At 39.5% G+C, this 15,675-nt stretch overlaps 3 protein-coding genes across 6 annotated transcripts; 1 reads left to right on the top strand and 2 right to left on the bottom strand.

Annotated features, from left to right (window-relative positions):
- Nucleotides 1-584: 584 nt before the first annotated feature.
- On the top strand, nucleotides 585-5,102 carry LOC103719331. 4 transcript variants are annotated; one of them, XR_005511610.1, is made up of 8 exons: nucleotides 587-1,095; nucleotides 2,786-2,863; nucleotides 3,257-3,291; nucleotides 3,373-3,428; nucleotides 4,193-4,294; nucleotides 4,474-4,553; nucleotides 4,634-4,742; nucleotides 4,864-5,102. XR_005511610.1 is itself a non-coding variant. In XM_039125754.1 (7 exons), the coding sequence occupies exons 1-6, from the start codon at nucleotides 715-717 to the stop codon at nucleotides 4,530-4,532; spliced, it is 711 nt and encodes a 236-aa protein (XP_038981682.1). In that variant the 5' UTR covers nucleotides 587-714; the 3' UTR covers nucleotides 4,533-4,553; nucleotides 4,864-5,102. The 4 variants fall into 4 exon arrangements, 2 of the variants coding, with proteins under 2 accessions (XP_038981683.1, XP_038981682.1); XR_005511611.1 differs by lacking the exon at nucleotides 4,634-4,742 and having other exon boundaries at nucleotides 586-1,095; nucleotides 4,461-4,553; XM_039125754.1 differs by lacking the exon at nucleotides 4,634-4,742.
- A 1,340-nt stretch (nucleotides 5,103-6,442) lies between these two features.
- Nucleotides 6,443-11,350, bottom strand: LOC103719332. The gene is made up of 4 exons (XM_017845774.3): nucleotides 11,162-11,350; nucleotides 9,450-9,520; nucleotides 7,995-8,081; nucleotides 6,443-6,737 (listed from the first exon to the last, which is right to left on the bottom strand). Exons 1-4 carry the CDS (start codon nucleotides 11,256-11,258, stop codon nucleotides 6,714-6,716), a joined length of 279 nt encoding a protein of 92 aa, XP_017701263.1. The 5' UTR covers nucleotides 11,259-11,350; the 3' UTR covers nucleotides 6,443-6,713.
- A 1,485-nt stretch (nucleotides 11,351-12,835) lies between these two features.
- LOC108511721 lies at nucleotides 12,836-13,831 on the bottom strand. Its single transcript, XM_017845775.3, has 2 exons — nucleotides 13,433-13,831; nucleotides 12,836-13,347 (listed from the first exon to the last, which is right to left on the bottom strand). Exons 1-2 carry the CDS (start codon nucleotides 13,692-13,694, stop codon nucleotides 13,025-13,027), a joined length of 585 nt encoding a protein of 194 aa, XP_017701264.2. The 5' UTR covers nucleotides 13,695-13,831; the 3' UTR covers nucleotides 12,836-13,024.
- Between the last annotated feature and the right edge of the window lie 1,844 nt (nucleotides 13,832-15,675).

Here is a 15,675-nt window from a genome sequence, read left to right on the forward strand (position 1 = left end):
AGAACAAGATCCATTTTGCATCATATCTAACTGATTCCTTGGTTCGGACCGAAGAAGTAATGTCACTCGATTATTATCAAACTGACTGCAATCTTCTTTATATAGATAGATATAGGATCCATGGGGCAATTACTTAGAAGTACATTTTGTGCAACAGCCCTTCCTATCTGATAGAAAAGGATCCCATGATCCTGAACCGATCTTACCTGGGATCGCAAATCCCAAGTTTGTCTATGAAGAGCTGATCTAATTGTATTTTTTTCTATAATTTCTTTCATGTATGAAATATATATTTTATATGTATCTAGTTCTGTCATTCCTTTGGTTCTTGCTCGAGCCTAACTAGCTATATCCGATCTTGGTTGGCCTTTCACCCCTAGCCACAAGTCATCCCCGTATTCCCCCCCCCCCCCCCCCCCCCCCCAAAAAAAAAAAGAAAAAAAAATTCCATCCATCAAGCTTTGGAACATGTTTTCTCTCCAATTAACTAAACATGGGTGAAGGATGTGCCAAATGGACGGCCTGGATGGGCTCCTATATGCTTCCAACTTCAATTAACTTGCACCACTTCTTTTCCTTCTATTTTTCCTATTTTCCGATGGAAAAATAGGGAGAAAAATCCACTTCAAAGTTCGAAGAGAACCCTCTCCGGGCGCCCTCGCATCATCAAGCTTCGATCTTTCCCCTTTTCACTCGCTGAATGATCCATTATCCATGACTTCTCTGCAAATTTCTATCAGTTCTCCAATCTCCAGCACCTTTTGGGGCATTCTTGATAGCAAAAGATGCTGCCTTGGTCTCGGGTTCGTGTCCCCCACCGGCTGTTGCTCAGTTCCAAGAAGAAAAATCAGTTTTTGGTATAGAAATGGCTCGTTTTGGAGGGAAGGAATGAAGAAAGATGCGATCTTGGTGAGGAAAGGGAGGAAGGGGAGCCTACTGGCAGTCAGGGCTAACAACTTTAATGGTGGTGGGGATGGGTGGGATAGGAGCGCCACCGCCAGGGTTTTAGGCAATCTTGCTTTGGCCATTGGCCTGACATATCTCAGCATGACAGGGCAGCTTGGTTGGGTTTTGGATGCTATTGTTTCAATTTGGGTAAGCCTGCACAGATTTGTGGTATTTTGGGAAAGGATCATTTATATGTTCCGAGTGTTTATGGCTTTTTGATTTATAGGGGTCATTTTTCTCTTCTTTGTGTGGATTTTTTTGGTTGAGGTTTTGTGTATGTCTATCTTGTATTATTTTAATTCTTATATAGGCAAGTTTCTCAACATGTGGTTAATTCTTCTATTGGAAGGCCTGGGGTCTGCCATTAATTAACTGCTTTCTTTCAAAAAAATTTCCCATATGTTCTTCATTGTTACTCTTGCTCTCTGGATCTAGTACCATCTCTGTCCCTATTTTAGATGTTGTGTGAAAGTAGCGGCTCCAAATATGCAAGAACTGTCAAATTACTGCGCTCCGCTACTTTGAGATAAATCATATGCCTCTTCTTATCATTAACAACAGTCATTCTATGAATTAAAATCTTGGTGGCTAATTTCCTGTTTCTTATGGTACTAAGGATATCGAGTTCTTTTCACAAGAATAAGATTATCCAGTTAAAGTAGATCCGAGAACAATGTAATTAGTCACTTAGACAGTAGCTACCTGCAGGAAGAAAGCTGAGCTAGAGGGAAGCAACCTTCTTATGTCATTTGCATCTCGAGTCATCTGAAATAACTGAACAATACTAGGAGCATGTAAATAAATAAAATTCTTACCGGGATACCTGAGTGACTTTATATCTTAATCATGTTTCTCATGGTGATACACTTGCTTTACTGATTGTCCGCTAACCATACCACTTTATCATATCAACAATATCTAGTTTGATAGATCTCTGGAGTGTTTTCTGATCTTTTACAGAATTTTCTGGAAAAATCACTAAATAGCTGAAAGATCAACTATGTTGTCTGGTTTAGTATGATGCGTGGTTAAGAGGTGTATAACTGTTAAATAACTATAGTAAATACGAGAATATTAAGATTGCTTAGTGGTAGAAATAGCGGGTGTAGAGTTAGTACTCCGTTATGGCTGATGTCAATAAAAAAAAAAATCAGGTCATGGCCAGTGTTGGGCAAATTCGGCATGTTTAAAAGCATTAGGGAGAAACTGAAGAGTGCTTGCATGGAGAATATGAGCAGTTATGCAGAGTACTTTCCATGCCAAAGGGCTTTGTCTAGAAGATAGGAACAATCACTGAAGTTGTATCTGTATAGCTAATCTCCGTTTAATGGGATAACACTTGAACATTTTTAAATAGCATATCTTTGCATAAAATTGTTTATAAATAACTGTTGTCATGCCCATGGCTATTGTATTTTAAGTTTATAGCCAGATTGTAAAGTTTAGTTGTGATCAGTAGTCATGAACTATTATGCCTAGTTAAAAGAGCACAATAATGGTGCTAATTGTATTGGTTAATAAGAATTCTGATCCATTCTGCTATAATTAATCTGTAAGGACTAATTTTCTATTCTAAACCATGATGTACATATTGCCTTAGATACCACATTACCAGTCCTTGCCATTTTCAACGCATAAAGTCTTGTTTGACGTATATAATTTTATAGATATGATACCTTTCCAAGCTAACAGTTGAGTATCCAGATTTCCCCCTGCAGCCCTATCTTTCTATGTTAGTAATGCATAGCCTAGCATACTGTACACATAGTACTCAGAAAGCCTAAAAACTTGCTCTGTTTTTTTTTTTTTCTGAATGCACTGATGTTATTATCGACAGCTCATTGCAGCGCTACTGCCTATTGTGGGGTTAGGTGCTTTCTTCTGGTTTGCAGGACGAGACATAGTTCAGAGCAGTGTAAGGGTTTCTAGCTTATAATTATTTTCCTTGTATTCCGGACTTCATGCATGCAGTGATTTTATCAGTTGGTATCTTTTACTTGTATATTTTGCTTGTCTTCTAGAGACATTTTTTTTTAAAAGTTGTTAGGAACTTAAGAATGTAACTCTTTGAAACGTAAGGTTACTGCATCTTTTCAATCGTAAGGTTGATTATGGTGTTGATTAGTAGGCCTGTATGGTTCGTTTTCAATTTTCATTACTCTAGGATCTATCATAAGACATTTAATGGAATATATAGGATGACATTTTGTTCAACCTTTTCGCAATTTTGTAAATGTTTGCTTGCAATCGGATCGTATGATTATCATTTTATAACTGAGCAAGTTTCTCTTAATGTTTGTATCTGCAGTGCCCCAATTGTGGAAACGACTTCCAGATATTTAAGTAAGCCCAAATAAGCTAATCATGATTTTATACAGTACAATAACACATGAAGTGGCTAAACCACAGTCTGCTCTCTTGTAGGTCCTCTCTAAAGGATGGTCCCCAACTATGCCCATTCTGCAGTCAACCTTTCTCTGGTGATACAGCAACCTGTGCTTGAGAAATTATTTCCTTTGAGACATGGCTACTGTTTGTTATACATTGTTTTTATGTATTTCTCATGTGTTTTTGTAGTCCATTATGCAACGCACACATGTATTCATAATGTAAATATGAAGCAAAAAATGCCTATGGTAATGACTTGCATAGATGCCTCCATTTTTGGAGGGAAATGCTTCAGCATTTGGCGGCTTTCAGATCTTAGCTGAAAACCATGATTGATAACATTTAATCTAGTGTTGTAATTGTAGATCATTTACAGACAAAATTCAATTTCTTCCTTCATAATTTTTCTGTTTACATGGCATCACTGCTGCTTCATAACCATAAAATGGTCTGCTACAAGTTTGTTGAGATGATGCTTTTACAGTTTGTGCATACAGTCAACTTGGTAACAACATGAGATATCTCAAAACTGACGGGCACCATCATGGTTGCTTGTTTATGATAACTTTACAGTTGATAAAAGAGTGTAGGCAGTGCACATGTATCACCATTTTAATTATGAGAATGTTCAAATGACTCCAGTCTATGCGTTAAATATATTCAAAGCTGCACTTCTATACTGATTACCGAGACTCTTTTCAGTATTAAATTTCTGATTCTGTATCTCTCTCTTTGTGACTTGTAAATTTGTAGCTAAATTAGTAATTACTAACACAAGAGAGAGAGAGAGAGAGAGAGTGTGTGTGTGTCTACCCATTTGTCGTTGCTCTAAAGTGTGATCTTACAAAATTTGCAGTGCAGGGGAACAAATTTGTCAGAGAATCTGCTAGATTCTCTTCTGGTCGTTCTACAACAAATGGACAGGTCTTTAATGGATTCTCATCTCGTGCTGATAAAGGTAACTGATCTGCTAATTTCTGCTTAAATTTTCCAATTTTTAATTTCGTGCTATATTTGTAGGTGCCTTGCTTCTTTTTTGAGAGCTCTTTAGAAGAAATCATGTTTCATTACATTCTCCCAGAAATCATGATGTGTCGCATTTCAACTCTCTGATACATGTATAGGGTATTTGTACAGGAAAGGCCTCTTCTACTACTGTTGTTGACATCGAAGCTGAAGTGAAGGATGTAGACTGATCTAAATCATTAGTTACCATGGTAAAAGAGTCTTTTGAGCATGTGAAAGATATTTTATCCCTTGTAGTTTCTCTCTCACATCATGTAACCTTAATTTGCAGGACTCAGAGTTCAAAAATTTCAGATATTTTGCCATCCCTACTCTTAAGAGGCTTTGTTACCCATACCTGTTTATTATTCCACTATCATTTAGACCGCAAATTCTCCAAGGTTCCAGAACATTTTGCATAACAGCTTTTATATATATATATATTTAGATATATCTGGTTTGATAAAGACAGTCATCTCTAATGCTGTTGCATTGTTGCTTCTAATTGCACTACCTTGTCAGCTGGTGAAGAAGCTCTCGAGAAAGTTCTGAATTCAGCGACCGAGGGTTTCTTTCCATGCACAGATTTTGAAGGTCAGCAGTAGTGATCCCATGTTGATAGTGAAACAGTGTTATGTCTAGTTCTGTTATGTACATAATCTGCAATGGATTAGCTACTAAATTGTTTACTGCCACTACATTTTAATAACAGTTCACAGGCGATGCTATGCCAGTGTTCTGCGAAAGAAATTTAATCATAATTGCTGGTGGTCAAAATGATAGCAAATTAGGGTTCAGAGTAGCCTACAGAATGTCCGGTTTCAGTTGCTCATACTCATCAAACATGTAGAAGATGGTGAGAACCAGCTTGATCAAGTCCTAAAGATATTGGAGACCTAAAATAGTGAGAACCAGCTTTTTTCCTTCGGAAAAAAAAAAGGAATGAGAGAGGTTTAGGGCGTGGGGATTTGGTTGGGTTACAACCGTCCGTCTGCAGTTTGGATTCAGGCTGTCTGTATATTGCAGAAAGGTCATGATGCAGCAGGTCCTCTGGTGAGGGTTTGGTTTTTGTTTTTTTTTTTTTTTTTTTTTTTTTTTTTTTTTTTTTTTTTTTTTTTTTTGCTAGAAGAAAAAGGGGAAGGAGGGAGGAAGGGACAAGCCCACTCCCGCGTAGCAGCCCCCACCTCACCAGGAGAATGTTCGATGCGGACAGAAATGACTGTGTGTTGGGCACCTCGACCGGTTTTACTCGTATCCTCCCCACCTGTGGGTCCGGCTCAATTACCCTTCTGGGCTCTGGCAGGAGTACCACGTATAAGTACGTCACACCTGGTATCACCGAGGCTACCAGCAGAGCGATACGTCCTTTCAGACCCGGTATCCGAGTAGGAAGCATTCGGTCTCCATAATTTAATCGACGTCCATGCATTTCGAATTCGAAACCACTTGGTTGGAAGTAAGGCCATATGCGATGGACTCCATAATATATTTCTAAACCAAGTTTTGTTCGCGAGCACGCGAGATGCATGTGATAGGAAGTATGGATGGATCTAGATGCGTTTAGACAGTGTAATGACTTGAACTCGGCGCCTCTTGTTGGGTTTATATGGTTCACGCGGTAAATCTTCAAATCTATGAAGATGCCAGCGTTGGGAAATGGTTAACAGGTTTGAGACCAGAAATCTGATAATAATTTTGTGAATGCTATGAAATACACTGCTTGAGATAAAATCGCTTTGTTAGCTCGCCTCTCCTTACTCCCAATTCTCTCTCAGTGACATGAAATAACAGAAGCTCCTGCTAGAAGATGAAAAAGAAAAAAATAATAATAAGAAAGGCCACCCAAACTATTGAAAAAAAAAAAAAAAAAAAGGCCAAGCAGAGATTTTTTTTTTCCTAAGATGGATGAATCATACCACATGAGTATAGATACACCTAATAAAATCAAAAAATAAAATACTTCAGAATGCTGGAGGTAACTCTCCATTTTCAGTTCATAGGGTACCATCAAGAGCAAGGGCCAAGCAGAGATTGACTGAAAAAATAACCTGCCCTTTAGTTCACTGTCAGACGTCTCTCACGGGAGCCCGCACACAGAGAGAGAAGACCAAAGCTTAGAAAAATTATCAATCTTACAAACAAGCGTCAGCAAATAAGAAAGTTGTCAGAATTTTCCATAGCAATTTGATCCAAGAAAATTGACACAGATAATAAAGAATTTCCATACAGCAAAATAATTCATTGGCATGATATGGAAAAATTCACAGCATCCATGGTCCATGTTCTGGAACATAAGACCCAGAAATTGATGAACCAAAACATATTTTATTCCCACGCATCCACAGACAAATAGTTTTGCAGCAGTGTCGAGTCTAATGTGCAGATGCTGCAGCCACCTGTAATAATGAACAAAACAGGATCCCATAATTTGCCATGAGAGATTCAACTCAGTAACGAGAACAATATAGATATAAAATACAGTATACTGAAGTAAAAAATGATGTAAATGCAAAAAAAAAAAGTTTCCGGCTATTAAGAAATATTTCATGCTGCAAATAATTAAAATTTCCATCCTCTTTAAAGATCAGGTTTTGTATACCCAAAGAACAGTGCATGTTAGGGGTGCAAATGGGTCGGGTCGGGTCGGATCCTGGGTGACCCCGATCCGATCCGGTTTTTTGTTCGAGTTCTAATTTTGGACCCAGACCCGACCCGGTTGAAGATCGGGTCGGGTCGGTCCGGGTCCGAGTCGGGTCCGGGTCCGGGTCCGAGTCGGATCCCAATCGGGTCCGATTTTTGTGCTTTTGGGAAAGGATTTGGGCAAATCTAATTTGGTCATATCATAATTATGAGGTGCTGGGTGACCCATGACTTGAAAGACTTGCAATTGACCTCCAGTCAGAACAGATGACCCCTGATTAAGTCGGTCTACAAGGCAAATTTCATATCACACTATTTTTTGTCCATATGACTGATTGGACGGAACTTGGTGTCTCCCGACTCCCCTCTCACGAGGACAAAAAAAATCCCAAACCTTCTTCCAAAATCCAATTCCATTGCAGAAAACTGGCACATGACCCATATTCAGTTCGGTGTTCCCTCACTTCCTCCCTGCAAAAGTTAAAAAAAATAGAAACCAAAAAACAGAAGGAAAAAAAGAAAAAAAAGCTTGCTACCGAGACACCAGAGGTATCAACAGTGTAATAGACCGAGAGAGGATCCTCACGGACCAATAGTGCCACGACCCACACAAAAAAAAGAAAAAAAAACTCTCTTTTGCTTTTTCCTCCTTTTTCTTTCTCTCTTCGGATCCATTCGGGTCGGGTCGGGTCCGTTCGGTGAACCCAGACCCAACCCAGAAAATGATTCGGGTCCAATTTTAGGACCCGACCCAGACCCGCAGGTCCTAAAATTCGGGTCGGGTCGGGTCTACACGGGTCAGGCTGGGTCGGGTCTCGGGTCGACCCGACCCATTTGCAGCATGTGCATGCATGTGCGCTAGTGGCATTTTGCATCTGAGTGTTGAAATTTTTAAGAAGATGAAGCAATATTTTCTATCCAACACGATGTCTCCACTCTTCATTTTCAATAGTCGAGCTTCGCATACCAAAAATCAAGATTGCAACTGCAAAGTTTCAATTAGAAAGAATTACCTCTTCCTTCTTCTCTGCCTTTCCACCAAAAAGCTTGTATCCTCCATAGCCTAGCAAACCCCAGCCACTTAAACTGGCCAGTACAAACTGCAAAAGATTAGAAGGTCTAATCAGTTTCTATACCACAGAATTTTAAAGAAATATGATTCAGATGATAACACCTCAACTAGAACAACCATGGAATAAAGGAAAATTAACAATTTCACATCTTTTCAGAAGAATGCTTAAAAATCACAATTAGATACCAAATTCATAAGATGTAGAAGTATGTGAAATGAATTTTAAACATAAACTTTTGTTTCATTAGTATTGTAAACAATGTATTCCTGAAGGGGAAAAGGTAAATTTATATGCTAACTACTTTTAGGATGGTTGAATGCTCCCATGAGGTTATTGATTATATAGACCACAAGAAGTAGATCTAGAAATGTGAAGACTAAGGTCTGATATCTGCTAATGCATCATACATGCACATGCCACAAGACGAGCACGAACACATGCGAATGCACATACAGAGAAACCCAACCAATTAATTCACCATTCACCTCACTGAAGCAAGCAAATAAATTTCTTATCCCTGAATTCCCTGGACTGCCCTTCTGGGGTAAGAAACTCAAAAACAAGCCACCGATCTGGACCAAAAAGATTCAGATATTCCACAACATGGAATCAAATAGTACTATATGCACCATCAAAGTTGCAACAATCTAATCTGAAAAAGGAACTCCAACTCAAACTCATACAAAAGCCTTCTTCTGCACTGTTATTACTACTGAGAGACGGTTTCCTTTCTGAACTATTTTTGTTTTTTTGTTGACAATCCCTGTCGGTAGGAACTTGTCCTGGTGGAAAGATTTTTTCTGGTAGCAGTCGACCATATCATTTTTGATAATCAACATAAATTAGGTTATATGGGCACACCAGCTCTAATTAAAGTAAATGAATTAGGCTTATTTTAAGCCCAAAAAACAAAAGAAAGATCTAATTCCTATGAAGCATTTACTGCATGTATTATATTCCAGCCACGCTTTCTACATAAAATTTCAAGACAATTTTTGCAATATAAAATGTCTCCAAATATGAGCCAAATTACAACTCAGTATCTCGGAACATGACTACAGTAACTGCAATGTTCAAACAACTTGACCCTAGTGTACTTCCACAATCAGCACAACAGACGATAGTTGATCTCGTGTTGTCAGCATAAGGGAGTTAGACTGATGCGCTTACTTTCCAGATCAGCTCAGCTTTACCTTCTAACTAACCGGCCTTTTACTTTTATTCAAAAAAAAGGTTTGGTAAGATATTGGTTATTGGTTGCAGATGTCAAAAGCTGTAACAAATTGGCACTTCAAGTAATTGACAATAAACTTCAGGATCTTTCTTCTTCCTAGAATACCTTAAACACCACTTTTCAGAGATTTATGGACATCCATATATGAAAAGAAGACTTACATGTTCTTCCTTCCATTTAGAAGGGCTTAGTGGATCTTCCCAAATGTTAACCTTCGGAGGTCCATGATGATCTGCAATGTGTAGGAAAAATTAATATATTGACTCCAACAATGTAATAGGAATTTGAATACAAGATGAAAAGCACTACATTTCTAAACAGAACACCAATCAATTTCATAGAGTGGGCATAGTTGATATCCATTTCTAATATAGTTTTAGTTACAGAAATCCCTTAATAAACTGGTAATTACCCATAAATGAAGCATCAAAGTGAGGTATTAATGGTTTGATGAACAATTAATTATTTGTTACGAAGTGCTAAAAGCCTGGAACAAAAGGCTGCAAAAGAAATTGATTTAAGACCTAAACCTGAACTGGGGACAACCTGAAAATGACAAATTTGAAGCAGAACTTAAAGTTGTATCTAACATTCTGTTCTAAACATTTGACCAATTAGATGTTCAGGGTCAGGCTTGGACATGCAAATTGGATACAACCAACATTAATCCAGAATTACCAATACAAGCCAATGAAAAAAAAAACCCAAAGTAGATTACAGAAAGGTGGAGAAGACCCAACCGAATGACACTCGGGCATGGCTTGATGACAGAAAGCTTGGATATAATACAAGCATATATCTAATAGAATATAGTACACCACCTCTACAATTTTAGCATATATCACACAATAAATTAAGTTCAATAAGCACTGCATTGATTATACTAAGACAAAGCATTTAGCTTTTCATGATCAACTGATTAAAACATAATGATACTTGATACAGAAGATCCCAGTGCACTTGTTGTATTTGTGCCCATACCATAGAACTGTGTCCGATTGTAAATTTGCTTATTTAGTGCAAAGAGATAAGTGGGTTCAATTTGCATAATACGTGTGTTCAATTTGTAGAACAATCATAGAGATAAATTTTGTGAAAAAAAGAAAAGAAACATGCTTAGACAAAGGCTGGAGTAAATTAAGGGCCTCTTCGGAACCTTTGTTATTTTTGCGTTATTGTTTATCTACCACATAGAGATTGATGTTGAAGATAGCATTTGCACAAAACTTCTGCAATTGCTTGCTTTGATTTTTCGCTCTCTTTTGAAAACAATGAATTAAATAGGTATCATCATACATGTAGTTCAGTCTACTTAATTTTTCCTCTTTGGGTCTTTGAAAACAGAAACAGAAAACAGAAGCAATACCAAACGGGGCCCTAAAAAATACCCAAAACTTTCAACAAATCACCTAGATTTTTTAGAATCCACGATAAAAAATTCGACAACCCTGAACACGGTGTCGGATTAGTTGGTTTTAAAAAACAGCTTTAGAATTAAGTTCCAGATCTATCCAGTATATTCTACCCAGAGATCGATCTCCATAATGATTGAAACTTGGATTCGAAGGTTTAGGGTTCAAAATTTGAAGTGTCCAGATCAAATCATCGGCTATGAATAATCAAAACGCAATGTGCAATGATCGGAGCGTTCTTGGATAATCGATACCATGATTCTCGTTGAGAAATCTAAAGGGCACGGAGGAAACGGGAATCCCATGCGATCATCGAGTGTGAGTGTATCGGGGAATTAGACCGAGTGGTTATGGATCACAAGAAAGATAGACCAAAACAGAATCAGAAACAAAAAGGGAACTTTATAACGATCAAGAAAGAGAAATTGAGAGAAGAAAGAGATCAAAACAGAAAAAGAGACCTCCGCCGCTGGCGAGACCGCGCCGGGGAATCTTCGCCGCCGGGGTGCGAGGAGAGAATCGCCGGAGAGAGAAAGCGAGCGCCGCCCGGGCCGCCATTATTGCTGTATACGGGGTCTGGTCGCGAGAAGCTGGGAGATGCTTTTAGGTATACGGAGAAATCGTCTAAAATAACGGCGTTGTAGCGTTTAAGATGCTCCCGTTACGTTAAATAGCGGCTAGGGCTGCGGGCACATGCAATGCACGAAAGAAACCATGGATGATGGTGATCACAATGAGCTTTTTAACCTATAAATAAATATATTTCTAGTTTTTACTCATATGATTTTTTTTTCTTTGGTAACTTGGGAAGTAAAATTTGGACTACATAGATTTTTTTTTTTCAAAAACAAAATATGAAGGACTACAAAGAAAGGATTTGAGTAATTTGAGTTACAACAGTAAAGGTGGCATTGCAATGACTTGCATTTGCTTTATGTTTTGCTCATTGATATACGTTTTTCAGTTGTATATGTCGGATTTTTTTTTTTTCTAGTTATGAATTAGGACAAGAGAAAATTTTCTCAAAATTAGACAAGTATAGAACAAAATCTAGGTCACTAATATCTAACACAATCAACAAACACTCATAAATCATGTTTTTAGTTTGAGTAAGATAGATTTGTAATTTTATTCAATAAAAGCATATGAAGTAATAGGATGTTTTTATAAAAAAAACTGTTGATTTAGATTTATGTAAATATCCAACATTCATTTAGAAACTCATAAATATTTTTTCTTGTCTGTCTGTGTGAAAAACTCAAAACTTGGGAACCAACAAATAATAATGCTTTTTAATAGGTTTATAAACATTTTTTTCTTAACACATACCTATCGAAGTTGGCAACCTTCTCGGCTCTATGTAAAACTTGTAAAATGAGAACCTATATAAAATTTAAGGTTCATAAAAGGATGTATACATAAATTTTTAGCAACACATTTACTTGTTGAATTTATATATGGCTTCTGGAGACTTAAACGTAATCTAAAACTCGACGTGTGACTTGTAAATAATTCTGTTGGATCATATGATGGACAAAATTGAAGTCCTCGAGTTCTATCAATTTTACGTAAAAATGATGAGAAATTTATAGACAAATTTTATCATGTATTTTATATGATTTTCCACCTTTTGTATTAAGTTGTCAATTAACATTCTCATTCCTCATCTTCTTTCCTAAATTTAGACAATCATTCTCTCCTACTTTCCTCCATATAGAAGCATCAAGCCTTGTACAATGGTATCACCTCCTCTCCATCGTAACACTTTGCATAACCGGACAAGCTATCTTCCGATGATCGGCATGGATGGTAAATCCTCATCCAAGTCCACCAATCTAATGACAACGGTGAAATTGACTATCATCCTATATTTCTCAAAATATGCCAAGTTAATTCTATCCTAGTTGGAAGGTTAGGGTCAGAACAAATACCCCGAGCTAAAACCGCCGAGCCAAGTTTAGGCTAGCATGTAAAATTTCAATATTCAACTTAGATCCAGTCCGATTCATCAAATGCCCTAGCTCTTTTCAAAAAAAAAAAAATGCAAATCAAATTATTTATATTGCTCTAGAGACATTAGCAGAAGTCATCATCTGCCACAAAATTAGCTATCCAGCTGGACATCCAAATTCATATAACCAAGGGAAGAAGGGTAATGCAACATAGCATTTGCGCACAACTATATCATTTTATGAGCACGGTCAACGTAGCCTAACATTTCCCACATATATTTCCAACTTAAAAAAAGGTAAACCGTTACTAGCTCGGGAAATACATATATTTCCAGCACTGTGCACATACGAGGGCGTAACACTGTAGCGAAGCTAATACGGGGTCCTTTTTGCGTTTCCAGCACGCGGGACCACCTGGGCGTCGATGAAATCTCCACCTTTGAATCCCTTCATCATGTAAACCCTGATGACATCCTCCGGCTTCTGATGCGGGAGCAGCCCGTCCAACACCCGATCCGATGCCGCACGGCGGCCGTGAGGCCCCGGTCGCTCCTCGTCCACGATCGCCATCTCCAATCTCGCGATCCTGTTCCGCAGGTCCTGCAGCTCCTCCTCCTCCTCCTTAACGTGCACCACCGGGCCCGATCGACCCTTCGTCCACCCTTCTTTCACGATACGGTAAACCGGAATCCCAGCTTGAAAAATAAAATAAATAAATAAAAATCGACATCATCACCGTTCATCCGCTGGGATAAGGAAACAAGGAAGAGAGGATCACGCCGGTGTAGGGTTTGGTAGCGTGGGCGAGGCCGTAGTCGGCGAGATCCCACGCGATCCGTTTGGTCTGCTGCAAATCGGGTGCCCCGCTGCGTGCTTTGTCGGCGGCCCAGTGGAGGAGATCCCGCGCCCGGATCGCCTCGGCCGAGACCGTGGACGCCGTGGCTTGGGCGAAGCCCCAGCCAAAGTCTTTCACCGGTGAAGGATCCGGTAGGCTCCGATGGAGTGTATCCGCCGTCGACCGGAGGGATTCCCAGATCCACATCCTTTCTTCTTCTCTCTTTGAGAGTGACCACACCCAGCGGGATCGGCGCCTTCTATAGAATCGGGAGTGAAGAAGTGAGTACCGGCACCTCTGGTGTGCTGCTACTTTCAAAGAAAACAATGCGCCGTACTGCGTATCGGTCCGCTTAACCGTGTTTTTTGGTTTAGGATATAAATGGATCGGGTTCCAGAAAGAGAATTTATTCCAAAGTCAAAAGTGGGATCGGGTTCCAAAAATAAATAGTATACTGACAAAAGAGAATTTATTCTAACATCAAAAGTGGCATCGATTACCACTAGGTAGTAGCCCAATAAAAGCGTGATCTGGTTCCGAATTTAAGGTACGGACGTCAATTAAATTATGGAGACCGGATGCTCCCTGCTCGGACACGAAATTTATAAGAACGTATCGCTCTGCTGGTAGCCTCGGTGGTGCCAGGTATACTCACAAGTGGTATTCGTGCTAGAGCTCATAAGGGTAACCGAGCCAGGCCCACGGATGGAAGGATATGAGTAAAACTGGTCGGGGTGCCCAACACACGGTCATTTTTGTCCACATCGCATATTCTTCTGGCGGGGTGGAAGTCCAATGGAGGCTACTATATGGGGGTGAGCTTGTTACTTTCTCCCCATTACCCTTTTTTCTAAGGGGAAAAAAAAAAAAAAGGAGATGGTTTCAAAATTAAATAGTATACTGATGGAAGAGAATTTATTTTAAAGTCAAAAGTGGGACCGGGTCGCAAAAATAAAAAAAAAAATTTACTCTCTCATAATTATAACGAACATAAATCTGTTGAATACAAAGAAAGAAAAGAAAGAATTAAAGATCCGTTGGTCGGACTCCCTCTCTTCTTTGTTTGTTTGTGAGGCTTATATTTTGCATAAGCAATAAAACATACACAAACATGTAAATTAAGGTACTGGTTAGAGGTGGGCAACGGGCCGTGCCGGGCCGGCCCGGCCCAGGCCCCCCGGGCCCAAAGACTAAACGGGCCGTGCCTGGCACGGCCCGTCCAGCACGGAAGGCCAGCCCGGCCCGGCCCCAGGCCCCTCTATTGGTGGGCCGGGCCGGGCACGGCACGCCACGGGCCGTGCCAGGCACGGTGATGCCGGACTAATTTTAAAATGAAAGCAGGAGAAGAGGAGAAGAGAAGGAGGAAGAAGGAGAAGAAGAAGGAGAAGGGAGGAGAAGAGAAGAAGAGGAAACGTGGGGAAAGAAGTCTTTTAATTCTGCATTGAAAACCCTAATCAGCTTACAAGTTCCCTTTAAATAGGGCCACATAAGAACAATTAAAATAAACCCCTTACATAAAATAATTCCCCACAAATAAGCCCTAAAATGAAAATAAGCCCAGAATAAAATAAACCACAAATAAATCCCTAAACACAAATAAACCCAGAAATAACAATAAGCAAATATGCAAATAAAATGGGGACCTAGCTGATGTCCCCATCAACTCCTCCCGGGTGAGAAAAACTCGACCCCGTCGAGGGTAAATCGGGGCGGCTGTCGTACTGCTCCAGAAGATCCGGGTCAAGGCGCTGCAACTCAGCTCGCGAAATCCACGACACATCTGATTCAGGTCGACCTTTCCACCGAACAAGGTAACGTTGGTAGCTTCCTCTCCTGGTAGATATAACCTGCTCATCTAATATATGTTCTATGTGTTCTCTGCGTGCATGAAACTGTGGAGGTGGAGGCTCACTAGCAGGTGCTAGAGCAGGGTGATCAACAACAGTGGATGTATCAACAAAAGGGTCAGAAGGAATGAATGTTGATTTCTTGTATGGGACTAAATCTTCAATATTAAATGTCGCACTAATCCCATAGTCTTCAGGAAGATCTACAACATACGCATTCGAACTGATTTTCTTTAGGACTTTGAATGGTCCCGCACTACGAGATTGCAACTTTTTGAACGTCCCCGAAGGAAGTCGTTCAGGTCTAATTCTTACCATGACTGAATCACCTACATTTAATT

Source organism: Phoenix dactylifera, chromosome 4, assembly GCF_009389715.1.
Source record: "Phoenix dactylifera cultivar Barhee BC4 chromosome 4, palm_55x_up_171113_PBpolish2nd_filt_p, whole genome shotgun sequence".
Lineage (NCBI taxonomy): Eukaryota > Viridiplantae > Streptophyta > Magnoliopsida > Arecales > Arecaceae > Phoenix > Phoenix dactylifera.

Bases quoted from the DNA above. Each gene is read 5' to 3' on its own strand.
- LOC103719331 (XM_039125754.1), top strand. From the start codon at position 715: ATGACTTCTCTGCAAATTTCTATCAGTTCTCCAATCTCCAGCACCTTT. The intron at 1,096-2,785 runs GTAAGCCTGCAC...TATTATCGACAG, and splicing joins ATGCTATTGTTTCAATTTGG to CTCATTGCAGCGCTACTGCC. The intron at 3,292-3,372 runs GTAAGCCCAAAT...GCTCTCTTGTAG, and splicing joins AACGACTTCCAGATATTTAA to GTCCTCTCTAAAGGATGGTC.
- LOC103719332 (XM_017845774.3), bottom strand. From the start codon at position 11,258: ATGGCGGCCCGGGCGGCGCTCGCTTTCTCTCTCCGGCGATTCTCTCCT. The intron at 9,521-11,161 runs GTCTCTTTTTCT...TACACATTGCAG, and splicing joins CGGTCTCGCCAGCGGCGGAG to ATCATCATGGACCTCCGAAG. The intron at 6,738-7,994 runs GTAATTCTTTCT...TCATTATTACAG, and splicing joins AGGCAGAGAAGAAGGAAGAG to GTGGCTGCAGCATCTGCACA.
- LOC108511721 (XM_017845775.3), bottom strand. From the start codon at position 13,694: ATGTGGATCTGGGAATCCCTCCGGTCGACGGCGGATACACTCCATCGG. The intron at 13,348-13,432 runs GCGTGATCCTCT...TTATTTTTCAAG, and splicing joins CGCTACCAAACCCTACACCG to CTGGGATTCCGGTTTACCGT.